At 39.3% G+C, this 26,564-nt stretch overlaps 3 protein-coding genes across 3 annotated transcripts; 2 read left to right on the forward strand and 1 right to left on the reverse strand.

Moving 5' to 3' along the window:
- Positions 1 to 488: 488 nt before the first annotated feature.
- LOC137716899 (protein NETWORKED 2A-like) lies at positions 489 to 3,859 on the forward strand. Its single transcript, XM_068456252.1, has 2 exons — positions 489 to 582; positions 1,050 to 3,859. Exons 1-2 carry the CDS (start codon positions 489 to 491, stop codon positions 3,857 to 3,859), a joined length of 2,904 nt encoding a protein of 967 aa, XP_068312353.1.
- A 1,673-nt stretch (positions 3,860 to 5,532) lies between these two features.
- Positions 5,533 to 8,388, forward strand: LOC137717836 (large ribosomal subunit protein mL102 (rPPR5)-like). Its single transcript, XM_068457322.1, has one exon. It carries the CDS (start codon positions 5,654 to 5,656, stop codon positions 7,925 to 7,927), a length of 2,274 nt encoding a protein of 757 aa, XP_068313423.1. The 5' UTR covers positions 5,533 to 5,653; the 3' UTR covers positions 7,928 to 8,388.
- A 1,173-nt stretch (positions 8,389 to 9,561) lies between these two features.
- On the reverse strand, positions 9,562 to 16,463 carry LOC137718834 (uncharacterized). Its single transcript, XM_068458369.1, has 6 exons — positions 16,123 to 16,463; positions 15,694 to 15,886; positions 14,803 to 14,889; positions 12,921 to 13,304; positions 11,204 to 11,348; positions 9,562 to 10,637 (listed from the first exon to the last, which is right to left on the reverse strand). The coding sequence occupies exons 1-6, from the start codon at positions 16,191 to 16,193 to the stop codon at positions 9,661 to 9,663; spliced, it is 1,857 nt and encodes a 618-aa protein (XP_068314470.1). The 5' UTR covers positions 16,194 to 16,463; the 3' UTR covers positions 9,562 to 9,660.
- Positions 16,464 to 26,564: the final 10,101 nt, after the last annotated feature.

Consider the following 26,564-nt stretch of genomic DNA (forward strand, 5'->3'; position numbering starts at 1 on the left):
TAAACATTGAACATAGAAGAAGATGGAACTCTTCCAAAAATAGGTAAGTTATTACCAAAAAAAGGGAACAAGACACGGATTCCAGCTTGTATTTTCCAACAAAACAAGAGAAGTATCCAAAACTAAATATTAATTCATGGGCTCTCACTCTTTTTCCCGGGGACACTTCCAACCTGGCACACTCAGGGAATGCCACGTGGACAGCCTCACAGAGGGCTCTTGCATTTTTTGAGCTTTTCCAACACCTATAACTCAGGCGAAGTATCATCTCCTCCAATGTCTGGTCCTGACCAAGCCACCATTTGTTAGAGCTATGTGTGATCAGGTCTCCTAATCTTTGATTAATTCCTTCACTAATCTTGGGATCATGATTGATTAATTATTTTCTGTCATTCGATGCGTTTGGATTTTATGTTTAATGGGTTTCTCCATGTAATCTTTGGTTTTGTTTAGAGAGAGAGAGAGAGAGAGAGAGAGAGAGAGAAGGAATGTTGCATAGAGCAGCAAGCAATGCATATTCATGGTGGTGGGCTAGCCACATCAGGACAAAGCAGTCCAAATGGCTTGAACAGAACCTCCAAGGTATGTATCTCTGTGTGTGTGTGTGTGTGTGTTTATGTGTAAATATATATGTATATGTATGAGATTTTGATCCGTTTGTTCTTCCTTTCAGTTTTGATATTTCTAGTTTCCCCATTTTTTCAATTGATTTGGTACAAATGGTGCCTTTTCCCCATTAATTCCTTTTACTGGGATTAATATATGTTATATATATGTTTACGATTTTACGAGACGATATCTTAAATTACTATAATCTATGCGGAAGAAGAATCGAACTTAGGTAAAAGAGGGCAAGAGCTCACCGCCATGACCAAATGGCCTAATGCTTATGTAGGTTATATAGGTTGTAGCTGGAAAATGTTGGATGAATTGTCACAATGATATTTCTATTTTAGTACATTGGATTACAAATGATGATTTTTGTTTAAGAGGTTTATAATCTCATAAGCTCAAATGCCTGCTATAATAATCTGTGATTTGAATTACAGATATGGAGGAGAAGGTTCATGATACATTGAAAATCATTGATGAAGATGGGGACTCCTTTGCAAAGAGGGCAGAAATGTATTACAGGAAGAGGCCGGAGCTAGTTGCCTATGTTGAAGAATCTTTTCGCGCCTATCGAGCTTTAGCAGAGCGATATGATCACTTGTCAAGAGACCTTCAGAGTGCCAACCGCACCATTGCCACAGTTTTTCCTGAGCGAGTTCAGTATGCTATGGAGGACGAGGATGATGAGATTGCTTCTCAAACATCAACTTCTTCTGACAGTCTTAACAAAGTGTCACCGGATGCATCCAAAAACATTCCAAAAGTCCCCAAGGGCCCCAAATATTTGAGGAGCAAATCCACGTTATTGTCGAGGAAGGGCACGCTTAAGAGAAATGCAAGTTCTGCTAAAGCTGCCTTAGCTGCTACTCTGAGGTCGGGGTTGACCAAAGAGGAGGCATTGGGAGAAATCGATAAGCTTCAAAAGGATATTTTGGCGCTGCAGACCGAAAAGGAGTTTGTGAAGATTTTTTTCGAACGCGGATATGACAGGTATTGGGAGTTTGAAAATCAGATCACTGATATGCAAAAAAGAGTTTGCAAGTTGCAAGATGAGTATGGCATTGACACTGTTATCGAAGACAACGAAGCTCGAACTTTGATGGCTGCCACGGCTTTGAAGTCATGCAAAGACAGCTTAACAAATCTGCAGGATAAGAAAGAGAGATCAGAAGAAGACACGAGAGTTGAGCGCCAAAGGGTTAGAGAAGCCTGCAGCAAGTTTGAGAGCCTCAGAAATGAATTTCGTTCAAAACATGCAGACTGGTGCGACACTGATGAGTATGATTATGAGAATATTGATGTAGAATCAGTAAGTCTAGATCAAGAAATACATGATGATCAGGACTCGTTGCGTTCTAGGGTTTTGGAACAGCTTGATACGAATTCAAACACCTCAATTTCTATGACAGAACTAGCAGAGAAGATTGATAGACTTGTGAACAAGATAGTGAGTCTGGAAACTGCAGTCACTTCTCAGAATGCTTTAGTAAATAGATTAAAATCAGAAAATGATGAGCTTCAGGCGCACGTTCGAAGCTTGGAAGAGGAAAAAGAGACTCTAATTGAAAATGCGGACAAGATGAGCAAACGGTTAAAGGAGTTGGAGGAAGAGCTGCGTCGAATTAGAAATTTAAACAGAAAAGTGGAAGACCAAAATAACAACCTCCAAACACATTTTACGGAAGCTAGCTGTAATCTTGACCATCTGTCAGGAAAACTGAAAAGTGTGAAGCATGAAGAGGAGGATGAGAATGCCGGACTGTTCCAAGATGTGAAAGCAGTTGATGCCAAGCCTGAAAAGGAGATTAAAGAAGATTCAAATAAGGCAGTTCTTGATGATGATTCGGCGATCTTGGAAGACAAAATGTCAGAAGGTGAAATTAAGAGAAAGAATGTTACAATTCTCGAAACTTCTATCAAGGAGGAAGACGGAGAAGAAAAGCAATCAGACCAACCAATGCAGCAGGAACAGGGAGAGGCACAAGATTTGTCCGAGGATGTTAATCCACAGGAATTGGAACTAGAGAAGGAAGCACAGCCAAACTGGAGACAGCTGTTCCTAAAAGGGTTAGAGGATAGAGAAAAGGTTTTGCTGGAGGAGTATACTTCAATTCTCCGCGATTACAAAGACGCAAGGAGGAAGCTTGGCGAAGTGGAAAAGAAAAACCGGGATAACATCTTCGATTTAGCAATGGAGATTAGGGAATTAAGGGGTGCTCTTGCCTCCAAAGACAATGAGATTAAACTTTTGAAGCAAAAACTCGGCTCCCCAGAAACAAATCCGGAGGACAGTCCTGCGACAGTATATAAATTTCCAACTCAGGAAGGCACCCTTGAGAGTCCAACTCAAGTGGTTGCATCCCCATACTCAACTGTTGCATCACCAAATTTGGATAAAGAGATGATTTCTAGCTACCTTGGTGAACAAGGAACAGAGAAATTTGAGGACTCATCAGGAAACTCAAAGGTCTTACCGAGAAAGGAGGAAGAGAGAATCATGAGGAGAAGACATACTGTTAGACCCCATTCTGTTTCAGCAATAGAAGGAAGGTTCCGTTCAGACATTGATGAGCTGTTGGAGGAAAATTTAGAATTTTGGCTGAGGTTTAGTACCTCGGTTCATCAGATACAAAAATTCCACACTTCGATACAGGATTTACAGTCTGAGTTGTTGAAACTAAAGAACAAAAAGAAGCATGATGGACATGCTTTACAATCGGATGCCAGGCCAATATACCGACACTTAAGAGAGATACAAACGGAACTGTCATTATGGTTGGAACACAATGCAGTACTAAAAGATGACTTGCAGGGTAGATTATTATCCTTGTGCCATATTCAAGATGAGATATCGAGACTCTCCAGTTTAAGTTCCGAAGGAGAAAATATGGAGCTTATAAGCAAATATCAGGCGGCAAAGTTTCAAGGCGAGGTTCTCAACATGAAGCAGGAGAATAATAAGGTTGCAGATGAACTGCAGGCAGGCCTTAACCGTGTTGATGGACTCAAGGTTGAGGTCGAGAAAACACTAGCAAGACTCGATGGGGAACTTGGGATTTCAGTATCAAAGAGCATTAACAACCCCAAACGCTCAACGAGTAAGTCTCGAATTCCCTTGCGGTCTTTCTTGTTTGGGGTTAAGTTGAGAAGGCAAAGGCCATCAATCTTTTCCTGCGCCAGCCCGTCATTACAGAAACAGCACAGTGATTTAGGAGCAGCTGCGCCGCCTCCAGAACAACCTATGTAGATGATTTGTTTTATGATCTACTTTTATGTTTTTAGTTTTAATGTCATCAAACATTGTTGCACACAGGAACCAAAGAGAGTTTAAGTTCGTTGTGTTAGTTTTTTATTTTTATTTTTTTATATTGTTGTATGATACTTATTCAGAATCTTCTCTTATTTGCTTAATCTTCCATAAAAATTGAAATATTTACTCAAACAGTTTGTATGCATACGTACACGTGATTATTCAGACTATAAAGCCCCAAACTTTTAACAAAAATGATAAAAGTGGGTTGACAGTTCGTTTTTCAACATAATACAAGGCTGGCCCTAAGGAGTGCCAGATGAGGCGGCTGCCTAGTAATTCGTCTGTGTGTTACATGATTCTATGAGAATACCACATGCATTGAATAATACAAAAAATGAATAACAAACGTCGACATCCAAAAGGAAAAAACAAAATGACTGACAACGTGGTAGTGTACCTACACTTTTAAAAAAAAAAAAACTAAATTATACTTACAATTTATGAATAGTAACTATTCCATTTTCCTAGGCCATCTTCCTTAACGATGGCTGCGAAAACTAAACTGATGTGGCTGCTTGTGCTACTCTCTGTGTCAACCTCTACATATATTTTGCCTAGGCCTTTTTCCCTGATGAAGCTACGAAGGCTGTCCGAAAGACCTAGCGGCCAAACGACTAGCTCACTTCTGCGAATAGTTAGCTCCTCACTGTCGAACATTGCCAATTTCGCAAGCTGATTGGCTTCCTATTCGTTCATGCCATGCATATGTGACAGGCATCTCTCAAACCTCCCCAGAAGATTCCATACAAGCCTCAAACAATCTCTCCGAATAATATTTTTTGAGATATTAATTGGAAAAAAGAGGGTTGTGGTGGTTGTTGTCAATGTAGGATGAAAAATATGGTAAGTGTAGCATTACTCTAAACTTAATGAACGTATTGGTGGACTTAATTCCTTACATCGTTCTACATTTCATTTTAAAAACCTTATGAATCAGACTAGCATATGGGACGGAAAAGTGGGCCCCTTTTTTGGCCTCACTCTCTCTCACAAATCCCTGTGTCTGGTCTCACTCGTCTCGACGTGGCTACTTCTTAGAGACTTGCCTTACAACCTCTACAAGATGTGCAGTGAGATCCCCATCGGGTTTCCCCTGTTTAAGAAGAACCCATTTAGATTCTGAGATTATCTCACCACGGGCGTCTGATACCAAAACCTCTTCGACATGATGGTTGACGCTGTCATCAGCGCCATGGTCGTTGCACGATACGAGAACATTCTGGTGGTCGTGACTGAGACTGGTTGGCCCAGCTTCAGCACATACCTAGCTGGAATCCACGCGATGGTAGATGAAGGAAACAAGCAGACATTTTAAAATAATTAAATATTTATTTTTTATTTACATGGTACAACTAACTGCCATGCTAATAAAAATATGTTTATATTTGTCACATTATCATTTAACGGTTAAATTAACAGGTTTTTTTAGCAGTCATTTGTAAGAAATTGATAAGATTAAAAGACGTATGATTTGAAATTGGACAAAAACTCGAGGAGATAAAATGTAGTTTATTCAAACAATAAAATGAAAAAAAAAAAAAAAATCCATGACTAATTGGACAAGATCCCAAACGTAAAGCCCACATTTGTTTTGAGTGATGCTTAAACCCTAACAAGCCAGTACGCAATACGGAGTGCTCGCTTTCTCGGTGATTGCCTCTAACTCTCACTCCCTGACAGACCCCCCAACTCTCATTTCACACACGCTTACCCTCTGCTTTGCCATCCATGGCGTACATTTCTCTCTCTAAACCCCATCGATGGCGGCCTCGACCCTCCAATCCTCAGGCCTTCGCGCACCTCCGCCTCTTCAGCTCAGGGGAATCCGCCACCGGTGCCTCTGCTGCCGCAACCAAAGGCGTAGCCGCCACTGAAGCCGCAGCACCAACCGAAGCCGCATCCCCAACTCAAACCCATGTCCCAAAACCTAAGCAGCACCGTCCTCGAAACCCAGAGAAGACAGAGGACATAATCTGCAGAATGATGGCGAATCGGGCCTGGACGACCCGGTTACAGAACTCAATCCGGAACTTGGTACCCGAATTCGACCACAACCTAGTGTGGAACGTCTTGCACGGCACTCGGAACTGGGAGCACGCCCTCCAATTCTTCAGGTGGGTCGAGCGGTCCGGGTTGTTCAAGCACGACCGGGAGACCCATTTGAAGATTATTGAGATTCTGGGCCGGAATTTGAAGCTCAATCATGCCCGGTGCATCCTTCTGGACATGCCGAAAAAAGGTGAGCAGCTCGATGAGGACCTCTTCCTTGCGCTCATTGATGGCTACGGCAAGGCCGGATACGGTAAGGCTGGCATTATTCAAGAATCTGTCAAATTGTTTGATAGTATGAAGGAATTGGGTGTGCAGAGAAGTCTCAAGTCCTACGAGGCTCTCTTTAAGGCCATTATGCGCCGTGGCCGGTATACGATGGCCAAGAGGTATTTTAATGCAATGCTGAGTGAGGGAATAGAGCCCAATAGGCATACTTATAATGTTATGATTTGGGGTTTCTTTTTGAGCAAGAGGTTAGAGACCGCCAAGCGGTTTTACGAGGATATGAAAAGTAGAGGAATTTTGCCTGACCTTGTTACGTATAACACTATGATTCACGGGTACAATCGGTTTAAGATGATGGATGAGGCAGAGCAGTTGTTTGTAGAGTTGAAGGGGAGGAATTTAGAACCTAATGTGATATGCTATACTACCATGATTAAAGGGTATGTTGATGTTGGGAAAGTTGATGATGCATTGAGGTTGTTTCAAGAGATGAAGTCTTTTGGTATTAAACCGAATGCTGTCACATTTTCGACTCTATTGCCGGGGCTTTGTGAGGCAGAGAAAAAGGATGAAGCTGTGAACATGTTGAAGGAGATGGTTCAGAGGTATATTGCTCCCAAGGATAATTCAATCTTTGAGAAATTGCTATCATTGATGTGCAAGTCTGGGGATTTGGATGCAGCTGCTGATGTCCTCAAGGCAATGATTCGGCTGAGCATTCCCACTGAGCCTGGTCATTATGGTATCCTGATTGAGAACTTTTGCAAGGCCGGGGTTTATGATCGAGCAATCAATCTGCTGGATAAGCTTATTGAGAAAGAAATTATTATGAGGCCCCAGAGTTCTATCGAGTTGGAGGCTAGTGCTTATAACCCAATGATTGAGTATTTGTGTAACCATGGGCAGACTGAGAAAGCTGAAGTTTTTTTCCGGCAGTTGATGAAAAAGTGTGTTCAGGATTCAGTTGCCTTCAATAATTTGATGTGCGGACATGCGAAAGAAGGAAATTCTGATTCTGCTTTTGAGATTTTAAGGATCATGGGTAGGAGAGGGGTCCCTGGAGAAGCAGATTCTTACAGGTTACTCATTAGCAGCTACTTGAGTAAAGGTGAACCAGCTGATGCTAAAACAGCTTTGGACAGCATGCTTGAAGGCGGGCATATTCCAGAGGCATCACTGTTCAGGTCAGTGATGGAGAGTCTATTTGAAGACGGGAGGGTTCAAACTGCAAGCCGAGTAATGAAAAGTATGGTAGAGAAGGGGGTGAAGGAGAACATGGATTTGGTTGCCAAGATTTTGGAAACCCTCTTTATGAGAGGTCATGTTGAGGAAGCACTGGGACGAATCGATCTACTTATGCAAAGCGGGTGTACGCCTCAGTTTGATAGCCTTTTATCTGTTCTTGCTGAGAAAGGGAAAACAATTGCAGCCCTCAAGCTGTTAGATTTTTGCCTCGAGAGAGATTGCAATGTGGATTTCTCAAGCTATGACAAGGTGTTGGATGCTCTCTTAGAAGCAGGGAAAACTCTTAATGCATACTCAATATTGTGTAAAATAATGGAGAAAGGAGGGGTCTCCGACTGGAGTAGCACCAAGGATTTGATTAAGAGCCTAAATCAAGAGGGTAACACGAAACAAGCAGATATCCTCTCCAGAATGATAAAGGGAGGGGATAAAAGTGGTCAGAGCAAAAAAGGAAATAAAGAAGCTGTTCTTGCGTCGTGATTTGGCATGTCTCCATAAGCAAGTTGTGCAGGAACTAGAAGGAGATGCCCATTGAACTTGTTAATTTCCACGTTGGCTCCTGTGACAGGTGCTCTGCATTCAGGAACGACAGGAGTGACAATGCTTAGTCGAAGTTGTACTAAGCCGGATTAGATATTTAGCATGTAGAGTAATTTGGGAGCTTCCTCATACTTCCTTGAATTCATATTCCAGCGATCTACTTGTTTGGTCGTTTCTCCTAAAGATTCTGGTTAGTCGATATTTTCCACCCGTTTCGTTGCCACATTGTTGGTTGCAACAATGTTTTGCGCCTTGGAAGTTGAAAGCTTTGTTACCAAATTCAAATAACACAGGTTCTGTCTCTACGCTCAAATCTGCTGTGACATTGTATTGGGAAGTTATTTATCCCTTTTGCTTTTTTTGGAGGGCAAAGAATGATCGGTTCTAAAGACCTAAATAATCATATTCCGCTATCCTTTATTGTTTACTTGTTTCATCTCTTCCATTGTGAATGCATATATTTAAATTTCGATCGATCTTCTTCTCGCAGTTGAGTTGGGATTCGGAATTAATTTCTGGCTACCGCTGATTTGAAACAGAGAATTTGGGACCTTGATTAACGTCTATGTCACGGTCGAAAGCAAAGGACTCGGCAGCGAGATGGTCGTCACGATCGAATAATTCGTTTGAAACTTGAACAATGTTGTCGTCAGTTCTTACATCGTTTTTGGGAGGATGGGCAGGACGAGGGCTTGAAGATTGTTGGATGCTCAACTTCTTTGTCTTCCTCGGAGAAAGTTAAAGTTCCACCTTAAAACCAAGCGGAAATATGGAGAGTAACTCAACATTCTTCATCGTCTTCATCATAACGCTCAAGAGATTTCTTTGCTTTTCAGAATTAGGAGTAGCGACGAACTCGTTGGACTTGGGAAGTTTGTGTCTAGGAGATAACTCAAATTCTTCAACTAAATTACCATCTAAGTGATTTACTTGACATGTAAACAGAAGACAAGCAAACTGTTGGATCACTTGAAGAACAAGGCTAATATCTTTTTTCAACAGATATTACTCGCAGCTGTCTCACTGCAATTGATCGAAGTAGCGCTTTCAATTCTCTAAATTCATATATATATATATCTCTTGCCGAGACGCTAATCTTTCCTAATCTTTCTTGGTTCTTGTGGCCTGTAATCTGTAGGTTTCCCGATTAAATTAGTTTTAAATTATTACAAATATGTGTATAATTTCTCTTTTTGTGGACAACATTCCTCTCTCTTCAAGGTTTCCTCTTTCGTTTTTGCCTTCTAGGCTTCTTGAAAAATACCTTCACGCCAGGAATGGGTTCCATCGGAGTGTTGTACTGGCGAAAGGAAACATTACCCAAAGTTTGACCGGGAGGCATCGTGGCGATTTGTGTCAGTATCATGGTATTGGGCGGTTGTGTTCCAGTTTCGATTTTCCCACATGCTAGCTTAACAGGTCGTTTCATGTAAACCTGTTAAGGGAAAAACAGATTGCATTAAAACTACCCGAAAACGATGAGTGACTACACAATTCAACATGGAGCTCAACTTGAATAGTGTAATGCAACGCAGGAACACACCATCACCATCCAAAATTGACACGAATTTACATCATTGACAAAAACCATCCATCCATCATAGTTCCAAAGCATTCATTAGGTCTAAATTTACATCACAAGCTTTACAAGATACTCTAATCTTCTTCTCCCCCTAGATCTTAATGTCACCCTCCTCTTTGCTTACGACCTGTTTTCCCTTGCATCCATCTGTTTCAATGGCAAGATCTGTCTGCTTCTCACTTGCGCTTCGGTTTTCACAACCATCAACTACAGATGGGTCACTGGCTCCTACATTAACAGATGAACGCGGAAGCTCATTATCTTTTGCACTTTTTCTCTCTTCAGCTTGTACACCTGTGACAGCACTATCGGTCTCATCACTTTCAATCTTCAGAGTATCAACAGGTTTTTCAGCATCAGTTGATAAATTTTTTGACTCAGCTTTCTGGTCAGGTGAATCCCTTTTATCCTTTTGACCTTGGTCATTCGGTCCATCCCTAGAGATAACTGCTCCATCTTGGACCTGCTCAGCATCCAGGTTACAGTTAACGCCATTGGTCTGTCTGGATAACATTGCGTCTTTAGTTGGAGTGTGCTGACTTGCCTGAGGAAGAACTTTTGAAGACCGAGGGCGTGTGGTGCTAGGTGTGGCAGCAGTGGATGAAGGGGTCGAAAGTGGCGTAGCAACCGAGCTGCTACGCAGTATATGTACATTAGGAGGAAGTTCTGAGTGGGTAGACATGCCACCAGGTTTAACTGATTGGGTAGAAGAACCAACTGTAGGCATGATATGGACAGCATTCTTTGCCTGAGCAGCCTTGAGAAGTGATGCAGCATCCGAAGGAAAAGCAATGCGTGCCCCAGCAGCAACCGCAGCGGCTCTTACCATACTATCAGTAAGCTTCGGTATAGTTTTTTTGGCGATCACTGGAGCTTTTGTCGTGGAACCTGACAATCCCATTTGATATGTTTTCGCTGGGTTAAGGCCTTCCTGGGACTGCGGTTTTGCTTCAGCTTTCACTGGGTTAAGGCCTTTTTGGGACTGGAGTTTAGCTTCAGCAGTAGTAAAATGCAGAGAGTTACTAGTTGCATTTGTTCCAGCAAGCTTGCTGTGTGTACTTGTCCCAGCTGTTTACATGAATACTGTTAGTTATATATTGACATCCTACTAAATAAATTACACAAAAATGTCAATTAAAATCATAGAGATAAGAAACCAATCAAAACGTTCACAATTGTTTCAGTAAATAAGATGCCAAAAATCACCCCTTAATGAAAGAGGCAATGCATGATGCATCCACGGAAAAGCCAAGACTTCGAAAAAGGGGGTTGAAGACAATCCCAACAATAGAACAGTGATCAATAGATAATGCAGCAGCTAAAATATTGAAACTGCTCAACAGATTATGCACATCCATAATCCAAAGTAAAAAGATAGTCTTCGTTGGCATTAAGAAAGACGATGAAGTATTATAATATTATATGACTTTCTAAAGGCCTGTAGTATACCATGCGGTAAAAATAAAATGTATACATTTTTCCCTCGACTCTAACAGGACTTGCTAGTGGGAACAAAAGAAGTTCAGATGGAACTCGAGGGTCCCTTGAAAGTATGCAGGATTTCTGGAAGCAACATAAGATTTATATGTACTTTCCTGTAATCTAAGAACAGTACAGATGGGAGAGAAAATCACCAGTGCCAATTGTATTAGCTGTTATGTTAGGCATATTCAGGGCTATGGACAATGAATGACGAGCTGCCAACTGTGCTTCTGAAAGTTTACTTGAGCTGCCTCCAACATTCAAGTCTACATTGTTCTTCCTAATATTTTTCCACCTCTGTAATATAAACCCAAATAATTAGTAGGAAAAAAAAAGCATTAGTGCACATGTTTTTTTTTTTTAAGATTTAAAGAAGAAACAAAATTTTATTGCAAAGAAACAATACATATACAAGAGCAGACAAGAAGTCCGCAAAATCACAAGAAAAAACAGGACATATAGCAACATAGCCCTGAAACTTAGAAACTACGAAAACTCCACAAAACATTGGTGCACATTCATGCTTCCAATCAAAACCAAAAACATAAATAGTTGGACCACGTGCATAACTTGAAATGAACTGCCCACAACCTAAGCATAATTCACAAGATTTAACATAATATATTCATATATGGAAAACTAAAAATCCGTTGCCGGGATTTGAACCCGGGAAACCTGGGTAAAACCCAGACATCTAACCGAACTAGATGACAACAGAAACCTGATCAGTATTATTTACACATAGTTGCTAGATGTGCAATTACATCTATATGGTACCTACATAACTCCACCTTAGAAGAATCTTTAGTCTATGTTTTGATCACTTCAGCTTAACCTTGAAAATATACATAAATCAATTACTGATAATAATTTATGAATTAACTCAATTAATTCAAAAAATCGTCAAATAATGTATGGCTTCAACCTGAGTTTTCAATAGCACATCGACACGAGCTACAAATGAAGTACAAAGTATAGCAAAGAAGTGGCACAATGTCAAACCTTTAATGATCACATAAAGGATGATGCATTTATGTAGAAAACATAATCAGACTATTAAGTGCGAGTAAAGGATGATATGTTTATCCAGTTCTTATTTCAGTCTCCAACTCCACTACAATATGACAACTAGACTATGAATTCCACAATATTAACAAAACTTTCCAATTACAAATACTCAAGTCCATTTACATCACTTTAAATGACAAAAGGCAAGGGATTTTCTTTTCCAAAGTTAAAAAAATAAATAAAAGGACCAGAGCCAAGGGATAATTCAAACTCTAGGTCATCTTCTGGAGATTTTTTTTTTTTTTTTTTTTTTTTTCATAAAAAAAAAAGTAAGGAAAAGGAACCTCAAATAAATAAGAATGCCAATTAATTAATTCCCCTCAGATACGAAGGGCATTGACAAAGTGATTAATAGCCCATAAACCAGATAACACTCCCACTTTGACTACAAGGCAAGTTGGGAAAATAATATAAACGGGTAAAAGTCAACAGTTTTAGAGACTCTAAATTTTTTATTTTTTTTAATATAAATTTAAGTCATTTAGAGTAATTGGTATTAAACTCTACATCTCTTTATGTTAGCTCATTTCTTTCTTAGATGTCATTTATGCTTTAGTCTATTTTTAAAAGTCGTTTCTCAGTTAGTTTCAAGTACTTTTGGAAGTCATTTGGTGCCCAGTAAACCATAACATAAGCATCATGTTTATGTTGTTCTTGTTGCCACTTTAGATGCATCAAATTACAAATAGACATGGAAAAGACTAACGAACCAAAATATGAAAAGAGTCAAAAGACATACAATAAATGCAAAAACAAAATGTAAGTCTTGAGAACCAGTTGTGGTGACAGGAGAAAAAAAACCTGAGCTAGCTGACTAGGTGTTCTGTCCCCTTTGAAATCTCCTCGTAAGATATTTGCCCAATTTCCTTCACCATATTTCTGCACAGCAGCAATCAACTCCAAATCCTCAGCCTCAGACCACTTCTTTCTTCTCTTTCGAGGAGCCATGCCATTTCCTAATGCATCATCTCCTTCAGCAGTTTCCACTGTAGTTGTTGTCACAGGAAGGGAATTTTTCAAAACAGAAACCGGAACTGTAATGTTCTTCCCTTGCATTGAACATGTTGGTTGTAAATTTTGTTGAGATCTAGATGACTGATTGGGTAAATTCATGGACAACAGACCCTCAACCGTTAAGCCATTTTGATGACTTGAGTCACTTGATAAACCTGATGAAATTAGAACCTGTCCAAGAAAATAACCATTTCAACAAGATAAGCTAGCTGGATCTTTAAATCAGTAAGGTAGAAATAATCGAGAAATTGTTCAAATTTATAAACATGTGCCCCACAACATGTAAACTGTGATATTTTTTATAGGAGACAAATTCATTAAAGAGGGGAAAAAAAGTAGTACAAAAAATGTGGAGATTAAGACAGAACCAACCACCTTCAAAACATCAGAGTTCTTGCAAAGAAACAAAACTCATAATAAACAGATGATAGAATTTATTATGCCAAAAAATTACAAACGAAGAATTAACCCTAAACTCTGAAACAATAAAAGCCCCTACAGATGCCCAAAAATGAACCTTCATCTCCACCAAAATTCTACAAAAAATAGCAATCACCAGATTCTCACAAAATAAAGCCAACACTTATAAAGGCGCACCAAGAACAACTTGTAAACCATGATAAGGTACCTAGACAATCGAAAAGTCCACATAATATTTCATGTTCTCTCTCCTTGGCTCCTTGGCATGGACCAGAAGTTGGGACACACCGGATTTCTGTTGAAATCTATGCAGACTCTAAACTACTTACAGCTGATATAAGGCCAGCTTCACATAGAAACTGCAAAACCAATATACTTGTGTGAAAATGGACATACCCAGGTCACAGCATGGTCAACTGACATTGGAGTTACTATGTGCTCATTCTACCATTCTGCTTGCCCATTGGCAGAGCGCACATTACTTGACCCAATGATGCAAAAGCAGTTGCTTGGTCGGACAAAATTCATCAATATAGCCAGACATGAAAGAAAGTTTTACAATCTCAAAAAAAACCTTGTCGGTCCAAAAATAATTCCATAGTAAATGGTCGCAATATCAGTATTATATATTTTAAACAAGTTCATTGCTTGACATGAGCCATAATAAGAAGCCTGTTTCGAAGTTCCTAATATTCGTTGCAGTGTTGGGCATTTTAAGTGGACCTTTGATTTAATTTGTTTGGAACTTAGGAATCTAAGGCTTAAGTGGACCTTTGATTTAATTTGTTTGGAACTTAGGAATCTAAGGCATATTCCTACTCCTACTAGGAAAAGGAAAAGGTAAACAAGTGTAAAACCACCTTAACGTAGTATCCATGTTCCAGGACAACCTTTAGATGTTGATAACATGCTTTCTCATCTATATATTAAGAGCTCAGGTGAAATATACCTATACAATACTGGAACTAGAAACAATACAAGGAGAATTTATAAAGAACCAGAACAGCATTTTGGAAGTTCATGCAATCAGAAAAGTGGCTTCAGCAGGGAACTAGAAGGCTCTATTTGGGTGGACAATGTGAAAGAAAGAATTTGGATTTGAGAACAGGGCTAATTTGCTATGAAAACTAAAAAGGAAAAGGTTGCCTGTATTTGAAATAGTTACACTCCATTCAAGGATTGACCTGGATGGTCAGAAGTAATAAACATTGAAGCAAATCATTGATTAAGTACACAATCATTTATATACCTTCACACATGCCGCAGCTTCTGTTGAAGCTTCAGCACTAACAGCAGGATGAGCTTCCACTTCATATTCTAAATCACTATCATCATCCTGCCAGAGAAATTACATCACTCAGAATATGGAAAAAGAAAATGCACTTGTTTCCTGCCAGTTATAATGAGTGGGGAACAGATAATATTCTTCACTGTGACTCAAGTAGCTTGCAAGAAAATGCAGCACAATCTAACCTCAGCAAGAAATTTGTTAATTAGCTCACACAATTTGAATACATTTTCATGAAAGTTACCCATCTACGCTCATTATAAATTTTCAAACTCACTTTGGAAATATAAACAATTACCATGCAGGAAACCGGTGACTTAAAACAGCACTTTAGATTTCTTTGTTCCTTTTTTTCTATTTTATTTGGTCGAATGAACTCTTTATAATTCATTCCAGTGGACTAATGGCAAGATTTCTATGATGTACATAATTCATATTCAAATTTCAAACAAACAGGCTGGAAAAATTAGTGATGTCACAATAAATATTCTTAATAAATTATCAGTCCATTTACTTGTAACCACCTCTAGATTGAGTGAGCTAGAGACTAACTTACCTCTCCATTTCGTACCATGTCCACAAATAACAGCTCTGGAAAGCAGAATGTACATCTAAGCTAACAGCAATTTGGTTATGGTAACTATAGAGATGGGGTCAATTTTTTAACTTTCTTTCCTTCTCACACACACCCAACCATTAGAATACCATTATACTCACCATCCCAGAAACCACATCATTTACCAAAAAATGAAAACCTAATACATTACATTGTTATCAACATACAACATTTGTGTAAAAGAGTAGAACAAACACCATATTCTATGGATGAAGAGGAAAGGGTGGGAAACAAACCAAAGGTTGAGCCCCATTGTCTAATTTGTCAAGCAGTGCTTCTCGATACGCTAAATGGCGCCAAAGCATCTGATACTCTCTGGCATTGGAAATTCCAGTTGAAGTCTTGGCCACCAACCGATTCCAATCAATCTTCCCCTCTGGCGAGTTTGCCACTTCTTGCAGCAGGCCCAGTACAGTCGTCGGCGCATACCTGCCCATCAGCAATACAAAAATAAAAACCCCCACATTAATGAACCCAAATCACCAAATAACACAAAAATCCCAATATCCAAAAGTAAAAACACATCAACCCAATACTCAGAAATTCCCAATAGAACCAACTCATATTAAACCCATTACGCAGAAATTCCAAATACGAAAAACCCACATACACAAATACACAAATATACAAAATATTGAAATCGATGAGGGAGGGAAAACAGGTACCTTTGCAAGAGAGTGGCGGTATCTTCTTCGGTGATAGAGCCCTTCTTAGGTTCCTTGGTCTTCTCAACCATTGCTTTCGTTATGGTGAATTTCAATTCACATAATATGAAATACAAAAAGCCTAATCAGCCCAGGAAACCTCAGAAGCAAAAACCTCAGTGGTTTTGGGCAAAACCCTAAACCCTGAGAAGGGGTTTTAGACGCGGAGGAGAAAGAGAGAATAAGAGAAGGAGGGAAGGCGGAGGAAGCGGCGGAGCGTTGAAGAGCGGAAGGGAGGAAGGACGGAGGGGGAGGACTTTTAGTTTTAGACGAGGTTTAAGGAGAAACGGCTGTGCACTGACTGCTATCAGTATCTATCTACTCCACTCAGAACTCGAGAGCTGTATTTATCAAATATAGCAAAAAATTAATCCTTAATTTCAAAAATGTCATGTTTTATAAAATCTTTCAAATATATCCAGAATTTCATCTAAATAGATACAAATACCTTCAAATTTAACAATCAAATAAATTAAAGACTTTTTAGCCAAAATGATTCGTGACATTGACATAAATCCTTAATCTGATCGTTAACAATTAATGTTAATCAATAGTAGTGTTCTTGAATTTGTCTATCGTAAATCATTTTAGTCTTTCTTTGAATTTGTCAATCATGATCATTTTAGTTTTTTAGTGAAAAATCTGTCAATTGCTCTGTTAGTGTGACGACATGTGAATTAACTTTAAAAACTATTTTATATTTAAAACTAAAAATGATATTAGTAAGAAAAAAGGCGTTGAATGCATGATTGAAATTTTGTTGCTCCCACTTGCGGTAACCGCAACGGCGCTCGATGTCGGTGATGAGGGGGTCGAAGGGGATAGGGTTGTCGTGGTGGAGTGTAGAAGCGAAGGTGAAGTTGGACCAGAGCTTAAAGCGACAGTAGCTAAAAAGCCTTTAATTTATTTAATTGTTAAATTTGAGGGTGTTTATAGACATAACATTTAAGTAAACTTTTGTATATATTTGAAAGTTTTTATAAAAAGTGACATTTTTGAAATTAAGAATTAATTTTTGACTATATTTGATAAATACTCGTGTGACAACCCGTTCCAAAATTTACGTTTTTATTTTATTTTAAAAGCGTGAATTTACGAAATTGCCCTAGAGGCAAGGACTTTGACTTCTGTTGACCATCGTCTAGAGAGACGTATGACTTATTCTTTTAACATATTCTCGTAATACTCGTGGATGTGAACGCATAGGCGAAAGCCGTTTGCGAGTCCGGATTATAACGGTATAGTTACGGACGTTCGAAATTGGTTATTCAAGGTTTAGTGTTAATTAAATTAAATTCCCAATCAGAAATTGGTTATTTAAGGTGAAGCCCAATCAGAAAAAGGAAAGAAAGAAAAAAAAAAAAAAAAATCCCAGCTTTTCCCGTGGGTTTTCCCACTCGCGACCACCCATTTCCAAGGCCGATTCCGGCCAACTCCGGTGGAGTTTTTCGATGCCACCACCACCATCTTGAAGCTCTCATTCCTCTCTACAAAACCTGTTGGAAATATGCCCTGAAAGTCAATCTTTGGAAGAAACCTTTCAGGACAATGAATTGATGTATATATATCTCTTATACATCGGAAGGCAAAGATACTAATTAGGACTATCTCAATAAACAAAATATGTCCTAAATAGTGAATCCATGGACAATGGATCGATGGAAGAAGTAACCTAATGATGTTAGATTACAGAGACCTTCTTCTCATAACCATCATGTCCAAAAAGGTTCTTGGTCATAAGGATTGTCGGAGGGATACTGACAATCCATAGACCGGTACATACTATGTCTGCTTCAATTGGAAGGATGGAAAGTCTCATCCCATTCGTGTAGCGACACTAAGACAAGCATGTAGGTGCTCATTAAGGGAATGAGTTCACTGAACACAATCAAACAAGAGTACTTGCATGGAGGTCTACTCACATGTCAAGCAAGTAACTCTAATGGTTGGAATAATGTAAGTAATCCTTTGACCTGAGGCATCGTCGTTGTCTTGTGGTTAAGTACTTAATCTTTGATTATGTTAAAGTCATTCCATACGCGAGTGTCCAAGGCATCGTTAGGGTTAAGCCACTTAGCCATGAAGGCAAGTGAATGCGCAACAAGGAATCTCTAATCCTCGATAAGAAAGGATGAATACTCTTAGATATGATTCGGGAATCTTCGGCCGAAGTATCGAGCGTAATAAAGGAAAGCGTTCCTATACGTCTCAATTGAATCGTATAAAGAAGGAATAATCACATTAGGGGTTTGACATTATAAATCCATACCCTAGTGATGTGATTGAGAGTATTGTTTTAGAGAAGGATCGAATTACATTGTAATTCCAACTGAATAGGTTCTCCGAATAAACTTCTACATTAGCTTGGGTAGCCATGATATATGTTTAGATGTCACTCATGGCTTGTGAGTTCTTCTAGATGATTAAATGTAGTCATCAAAGAAGAAGGTGAATTAAAAGTAAGTTTTAATTCACTAAGTGTATGGATTAAATATAATCAATTGGATTGGTGCCAATCACCTCACTGCCTTGCTAATTAGAACCTAAAAGATTGTTCACCAATACACTCTTGTAGTGAGTAACTAATGGATGATGGAAATAATTAATTGGATTAATTAAGTGTTTTGATTAATTTAGAAAGTCTAAAGAAATCATAAAAGCGATAAAGATCGTTTTGGGCTTAAAGAAACGTTCGGGTTTAATTAGGCCCATTGGGCCAAAACCCATTGGGCTTTTATTCAAGCATTGGATGACTTGAAATAATTAAAAGCCCAAAGCCCAAACCAAACACACATGGCCGGCCAAAGAGAGGAGAGAAGGTCAATTGTTGGCTTGTTTCTTTATGTAATAAAAGGAACATAATAATGAAAAATGGGGAGTGTGTTTTTAGATTATTCAAAACACAAAAGAGAAGTGAATATCAAACTCTCTCTAACAACAAAGGGCCGGCCACCATGGGGAAAAATTAGCTAATCATTTTTCATCACCCCTTTGGTTATTCCTTCATCCTTCTCACTACACTAGTGGGTGAGGATCTTTAGAGGTTTTCAATTTTGGAAACTTGAAGAGGACCTAGGAGCACTCATTCTCAACAAAGTGGAGGAGGCAAGGAGGGAGGCTAGGCTCAAGGAGTTCAAGGAGCAAAGAGCTTGGAGGTGGTCAATCCTTGGTCTAAGATCTAGATCAAGAGGTATAAAACTACTCCTAAACTTTGTTCTTCAATAAATAATATTTGATGCATCATATATAAACCTATGCATCTTGAAGGGGATTTGCATGACTATAGCTTTGATAAAATGTATGACATGCTTCCGTTGCTTTCGTATATAAATTTTGAATTGTATATGCATGCTAGTCAATAGAAATCCCACATGAATCTCAAAGATTTCCCTTCAAAACCCACCCAAGAACCACCTTGATTAATCATGGGATGTGGAGGTTTGAGGCCACGAAAGTTGACTAAAATCAATGGTGCTCCGGCCACCCTTTTCGATTTTCCGGCAAATCGGCAAAGCAATGGCCGATGCCACCACTTGGGCTTTGTAGCCCATCATCCCAGGAGCAAAACCCAACCAACCTTGACCCCGTTGGACCACCGTAGACGACGAATCGACGTCGGGAAGTTTTAGGCACCCGCCGGCTTCGTGGGCAAAATTAACCATCTTCCGTCCACTTTTGGACTTCGTGGCAGGTATGAAAGTTGCTCCACTCACTGAGATATTCATTTCTGTGAAGTTTGAGAATTTTTGGAAATAGTTGGATTTTCCGGCGAGTCGGGGCGGCCGACCGCCACCCGCGGCGGCGCTTGCGGCGGCGCGTGGCCAGTGGGCCGCCAATGCTATTTTTAGGCTATGTCGAATGTCTTGAATTCAGTTTTGTTATTTGAATGACATAGGTTGATCGTTGGAACCTAAATTCGTTACGATACATTGCTTGATGAAAATGTGAATCAACGATCCGACTGTTGGATCGTCACCAAACTTGGGTACATTATAATACGTAATATTTAAAGATCATAGGAATTTACGGATCGGGAATCCGACTTACGGATCTTCCTGAATTGGAATTGTAAGTTAGTAAAATAAATGTTCACGGCCACTTGTTTTAGGCAATTGGCGGAGATCTGACCGTTGGATCGTAATGAAACTTTAATATGATATTCTAGAAACATATTGTGGATCGTTGGGAGTTGCAGATTGGAAATCTGATATGCGGATCTTCCGGGTCAAGTTATACAGGGTTGTAAACCTTACCGTCGATCTTTGATCGACGGTTGACTTGTGGTCAATGGGTCTCAAACTATTTTAGAATGTCGTTGAGGTTGTGTTTTATGTGAATTACATATTCTACGGATAAGAGTTCTGAGATGTGATTTGATAATTGGTCAGAGGGACCAATCATTCAGGACGCCTCGATGCGTGCGCTAGAGAATCATAGCGTGGACTCCAGGTGAGTGCATCCTTTCCTTTTTATCGTACATATTATTGAGAGTTCTATCGACACCTTTAAATTGATTAGGAATATTACTTTCATATATAATTATTGTGAATGCTTGAAGTACTATGTGAACTACGAATGGCTTGATCCCTGTTTAGGGTACGTAGGCAGTCTAACGAGACGTTAGATGCAGCCATAAAATATTTGAGACAAAAGCCTTGCTTGGGAAATTGAGTAATGTGAAGGAAATTGGTAAAGATAAGTTTTAGTTTTGTGAATTAGTTAGTTAAATTAGAGTTAATTGGGTTGTCATGGATAATTATCCCTGAAAAGTTTGGAAGTAGGGCGTTACTGATTGTACACTTCACACCATATTGTTTATAATTGAAAATGCTACGACATGGTTGAGTAGTAGATTGCATCATGATATATCCATATGTATATTACTTGCATATAATTATTGGGAATGCTTTCAAGTGCAAAGGTGAACTCAGGACACCCAGGTAAGTTCAGGTGAGTTTATGGTACTAGTTGAATCGATTGCGTTATAGCATGACTACAGTTATGAGTTAGGCAACTTCGATACTATCGTACTGGTTGCCATGAGTTGCACATGTTATATTGAGATGCATTGAGAGCTCATAAACCTGCACCCCGGTGTTAGTGCTCCCGCCCGTGGCCAGGGCACAGTCCTTCACGTGATGTTCACCTCCCACACCTTACGCTCACCTTGGATCCAAGGTAGGTGCACAGTCCTGTCGTACAGACCACTTTAGGTGGTTCCGACTCGTAGGTGACCCGCGATTATTCGCCCAGTCTTCACGTGATCGTAGCACTTGAGCGTATTTATTTACACCCAGTCCTGTCGTACAGACCACTTTAGGTGGTTCCGACTCGTGTGCAGGTATACTTATTGAGCTATTGGCTAGCCATGATTGATGAGATATGGATAAGTCGTACAGGTCACTATAGGTGACTCCGACTTATATGCTAGCCAGGATTGATGAGATATGGATAAGTCGTACAGGTCACTATAGGTGACTCCGACTTATATGCTAGCCAGGATTGACGAGATATGGATAAGTTGTACAGGTCACTATAGGTGACTCCGACTTATATGCTAGCCATGACTGATGAGATACGGATAAGTTGTACATGTCATTTTAGATGATTCTGACTGATATATCACTTTGTATTAATTTAGTTCATTTGGCCTACTTATTAATGTATGGTGGATTTGATGGCAAACCGTGGTTTTGGTCATTTCTGAGTATGGTTTGGATATATGTATATATGTTGTACTGTCTTATGGAAAACGATACGGGTTTTACATTTAGGGCATTACTTTTAGAGAGGTAATAACTTTGGGAAGCTTGGTTTTATTGCTTACTCACACCTTCTGTTTGGTGCCCTCCAGGTTTTAGCTGCTGAGTTTGTATCGACAAGAATCTGTGGTGAATCTTAGTATTAATGGATATTTCTGAGGGTATGATTCTTACCCACACTACTGTACCTTACTTATGCTCTGACATCGCATGTGAAATGGGTTCGCTCCCACTCATAGCGCACTCTGGTACTTAGACACTTTTAGATTCAAATTTATTCACTTTTTATACACTATCACATTTTATGGCTTCGTCACCTTCCAGGTGTCGGCCAGCACAGCTCGATTCAGGGTCCAAGTGGACTTTCTAGGTCGGGGTGTGTCAACTCGTGCTTTGGACTGAAAATTACTCTCCGTTTTTTTTTTTTTTTTTTTTAATATGTAACCCTTTATTTTTTGTTGTTGTTTTTTTTAATATTAATTAAAATTTTAATTCTGCCTCTCTATGCAAATTTTTAACTTGAGTATCTAAGGATAGAAATTTAACCATTTCATGAAAAAAAGTTTTTTTTTCTTTTTCTTTTTCTTTTTTTTTAAAAGGGAGACAAGGAGTTGTAAGTCACGGTTATCCATCCTTTTCGAAGGTCGGGAAGATTCACATAGGCATTTCAGCCTCCCTTTGGCATAAGTTTAGCTTTTACACCAGCAGCGGATTTCAAACCTAAGACCTCCACATATTTTTTGTACTGGTTAAAGGAAGCCTCGCAGTCCGTTCTTTACCACTGAGCCATCAGCTCGTGGTTAGTTTTTTTTTTTTTTTTTGAACATATACTTTTTACGTTAAGGGGTGGGAGAGTGAGCTAAGAGTCACAATGAGCTAGCAATAATATGGTTCAAATTTGCCTTTAGCGAGAATCGAATCTAAGACTTCTCATCACATTATTGCTAACTCATTATGATGCTTAACTCACTTCTCCAGCCCTTTAGTGTAAAAAAAATATCGTTTGTAAAGTAACATAGGAAGAAAAGAAAATTCAATGGAAAAAAAATTAGAAAAAAAATAGAAAAGGATACGATCGGTAGTAACAAACCGATTCTTCAGAAGAACTATCCCTAGTACGGTAGCGACTTACCCTCCTTCCAATCACTAGCTTCATACCGATCCATTTTTTTCAATTTTTGTTTATTTAGGTTTTTTTAAAACCATTTTGCTAATGTTTCTTTTATTTCTCTTACCATAACAACAAATTATCATACTTATGTTTTTCAAAATATATTTTTCCGTGCAAAATTTATTATAATTAATATTTAAACACTTATAATCAACAATTTAAAACCTAAATTTAAATATATTTGAATTTAATAGTGGTTACTCAAATAAAGTAACGTATGAAGAAAAAGCTCAAAGAAAAAACAAAAAAACAGAAAATAAATAAATAAATTAGAATAGGGAAATATCAGTCCCACGCTACCGATCCTTGCTCAGTCGTACTTAAATCATCGTTCAATCTATTTATTTTCACCTTCGCCTCACCGTGATGTTTTGGAAATTAAGGTAAGGCTTTTTGTTAGGATTCTTAAGGGTAGAACCCCATTTGACAATATTTTGGACCGCACTAACATATTTTTCACTTATTTGTTTTAGTTTTCGACTTAAATATCCTACTAAACAAACAATTATTGCTCAATGATCATAAAACTGCTTTCAAATGCGTTATAAAAGTTTTCCTTAATGCTCACATAAATATTTTGCAAAAAATAACAAATTTGCATTTTTGTCAAAAAATGTGCGTTAACACTCATGATTTTTATTCGGTTTTGCAAATTCGTACATATTGACACACCCCGACCGGGATCGAAGCGTGCTGGCCGTCACACGAAGGTGACGTAGCCATGTGCACGTGCGGAAGCTAATAAGGTAGTAATATAAAAGTACGAATAATTAAAAACTAGCATACAAAGTACTAAAACAAGTGCTAGCGTAAGTGAGATACAAATTCAGAGCAAGACTACAGCAGTCCAAAAGAAAAGTTGCGATAAAAGTACACCCAAAGGTGACCCTACGCTGGTGAGTATCTGTCAGAAAAGCCGGAATAACCCTCTGGGAGACCACCGAAACTGCTAAGCAACTAGAACCTGGAGGGGTGCAAAACAAAAGCGTGAGTGGGCAAAAACAAAGCTCTTTGAAAACCATTTAGCAAAATACATTATAACCCCTCGCCGTAAAACCTGTATACTTCCCAGAAAATAAACATATATACGTACGTATAAATATGCCAATCATGCTCAAGGGTATGCCAAACATGCTCAACAATGTGCCATGTCAAAGTCTCATAATGATATGCAAGTGCTCAGGTATAACTCATATCAATAGCATAACATCTGGCAGCCGGAGTCACCTAACGTGACCTGTACGGCTGCATATAGAGCTCAAATCTCAAAACTTAATAACTGAACCTGCCCACGAGTCGGAACCACCTAAAGTGGTCTGTACGACAGGCCTGGGTGTAATATATATGTACGCTCTAGTGCTACGATCACGTGAAGGCTGTGTGAATAATCGCGGGTCACCTACGAGTCGGACTGAGCGTATGGTGCGGGAGGTGAACATCACGTGAAGGACTGTGCCCTACTCTGGGTGGGAGCACTAACACCGGGGGTGCAGGTTATGAGCTCTCTAAGCATCTCAAACCACTACTGAAATGTAAACGTGTATACCACTTACCTGGCACTTAGCTGTGCGTCCACAGCACCAAATATGCATATGTATATGTATGCCACTACTAATGCATGCAATGATGCATAAACGATAATAATATGGTGCATGGCATAAAATACTTAACCCTTTTTAAACAATTTCTGGGAAAATAAATGTATATAGGTATATACGGAAAACAAAAGCCCACTCACTGGTATGTGGAAGGGTCGTAGCCCCCCTGCCTCGAGTGCAAACGCTCGTCCTAGGGGTACGTGTCACCTATATGCGAAATAACTATAAAAACGTTAACTTTAAAGCACATAACCAACTTCTCGTAATAACTTCTCATACATTGCTCAAAATGGACAAATGAATATACCAACGTGCTCTACACAACCTCAGGATCACAACCATATTTTTAGAAAAAATTTCCTCCGCCGCACGCGCCCTCACGCGCCGACCACGCGCAGGCACGTGCGGTGCACACGGACGGCGTCAACTGACGCCGTGAGGAATATTCCGTTATTTCTAACGGATTCCGTCAACGGCGTCAGGAATATTCCGTCACCTTCTCCGGCGAGCCTCCGGCGACGTCGCCGGCGCCGGAAAACTGGAAAAACTTCAAATCGTGTTTTCTCGTTCGTTTCTCAACCATTTTCTATGATTCTTGAACCAAAATGAAGCTTAGGACTAGTAGAATCACGTTAGACTACTTTTAAAGCCTAAAATCCACGAGCTCATACCTGTCTCAAAACTCGAAAACCGGCCAACTTCGAAACCCACGATTCCGACGTCCAAATTTGTCCAACGAAGCACTCCGAGGCTCCTTGGGACCTCACTAAGACATCTACGAGCTTCAAAATCCCAAAAACATGCTAGATTAACGTTTGCATGAACAGTACACAAATCGGAGTTTGTGAAATCGACGTGAAAACGTCGGAGTTCTCACCTGAAAATGGTATGGCTGTGTTCCCCTCGACCTCACGAGCTCAACTGTGTCCTTGGTTTCCTCGATCTGTGAACGTTCGAGTGAGTGTGTGTTTGTCCGTCCGTTTTAAGGTGAACGGGAAGGGAGAGGGAGATGAGAGACAGAGACAGAGAAAGGGCAGAGAGAGACAGTGAGTTTGAATGTGTGTGTGTGTGGCCCAGCACATGCCACAACACACAAAACAACCAATAATGTCAAAGAAACGAACTGGGGGTAAAGTTGACAATTCACACGTGCGTTTCGATATTTCCGGGACGGGATGTCACACATATATTGTCATTCAAACAATTTATTTTCACCATTGCCTCACTGTGAAGTTTTGAAAATTAAAATAAGACTTTCCGTTGATAGTCTTGAGGTTGGAACCTCATTTTAACAATGTTTTGGGCCTCATTACTATATTTTTCACTTAATATCTTAGTTTTTGGTTTAAATATTATACTAAAATATAAATATATTACTTGGTAAACTGTAAAACCTCTTCCAACTGTCTTATAAAGTTTTCCTTAATGCTCACGGAAAATACTTCACGAAAATATAAAATTTGCATTTTTTCCAAAAAAACGTGGGTGTTTAGGCTGCCATAACGCACAGAAAGCAAGACGGGCTCCATTCACCGAAAACGTGACGATCTTTTGGCACCCAAAACGGGTTAGGATCCATTGTGTAAACTGACGTCGCTCAGGGCACAAAAACGAGACACACAAAACAAGGCAATTTGGCGCACGAAAAATGAGAATATAAATCTAAATGTAAAGGCATTCAAATCTACATAAAGGAAGAAAAGAAAATTCAATGAAAAAAGAAAAAAGAAGAAAATAAATAAATAAAATAGAAAAAGATACGATCGGTATTGGGCTACCGATTATACATAAGAACTGTTGCTAGTGAGGTAACGACTTCTTTCCGTAACATTTGCTAGCTTCATACCGATCGTTCCTTTTCAAATTTTTTTT

Source organism: Pyrus communis, chromosome 15, assembly GCF_963583255.1.
Source record: "Pyrus communis chromosome 15, drPyrComm1.1, whole genome shotgun sequence".
Lineage (NCBI taxonomy): Eukaryota > Viridiplantae > Streptophyta > Magnoliopsida > Rosales > Rosaceae > Pyrus > Pyrus communis.

Bases quoted from the DNA above. Each gene is read 5' to 3' on its own strand.
- LOC137717836 (XM_068457322.1), top strand. From the start codon at position 5,654: ATGGCGTACATTTCTCTCTCTAAACCCCATCGATGGCGGCCTCGACCC.
- LOC137716899 (XM_068456252.1), top strand. From the start codon at position 489: ATGTTGCATAGAGCAGCAAGCAATGCATATTCATGGTGGTGGGCTAGC. The intron at 583-1,049 runs GTATGTATCTCT...TTTGAATTACAG, and splicing joins GCTTGAACAGAACCTCCAAG to ATATGGAGGAGAAGGTTCAT.
- LOC137718834 (XM_068458369.1), bottom strand. From the start codon at position 16,193: ATGGTTGAGAAGACCAAGGAACCTAAGAAGGGCTCTATCACCGAAGAA. The intron at 15,887-16,122 runs GTACCTGTTTTC...GCTGATGGGCAG, and splicing joins ACCGCCACTCTCTTGCAAAG to GTATGCGCCGACGACTGTAC. The intron at 11,349-12,920 runs GTTTTTTTTCTC...TTTATATTACAG, and splicing joins CACCTAGTCAGCTAGCTCAG to AGGTGGAAAAATATTAGGAA.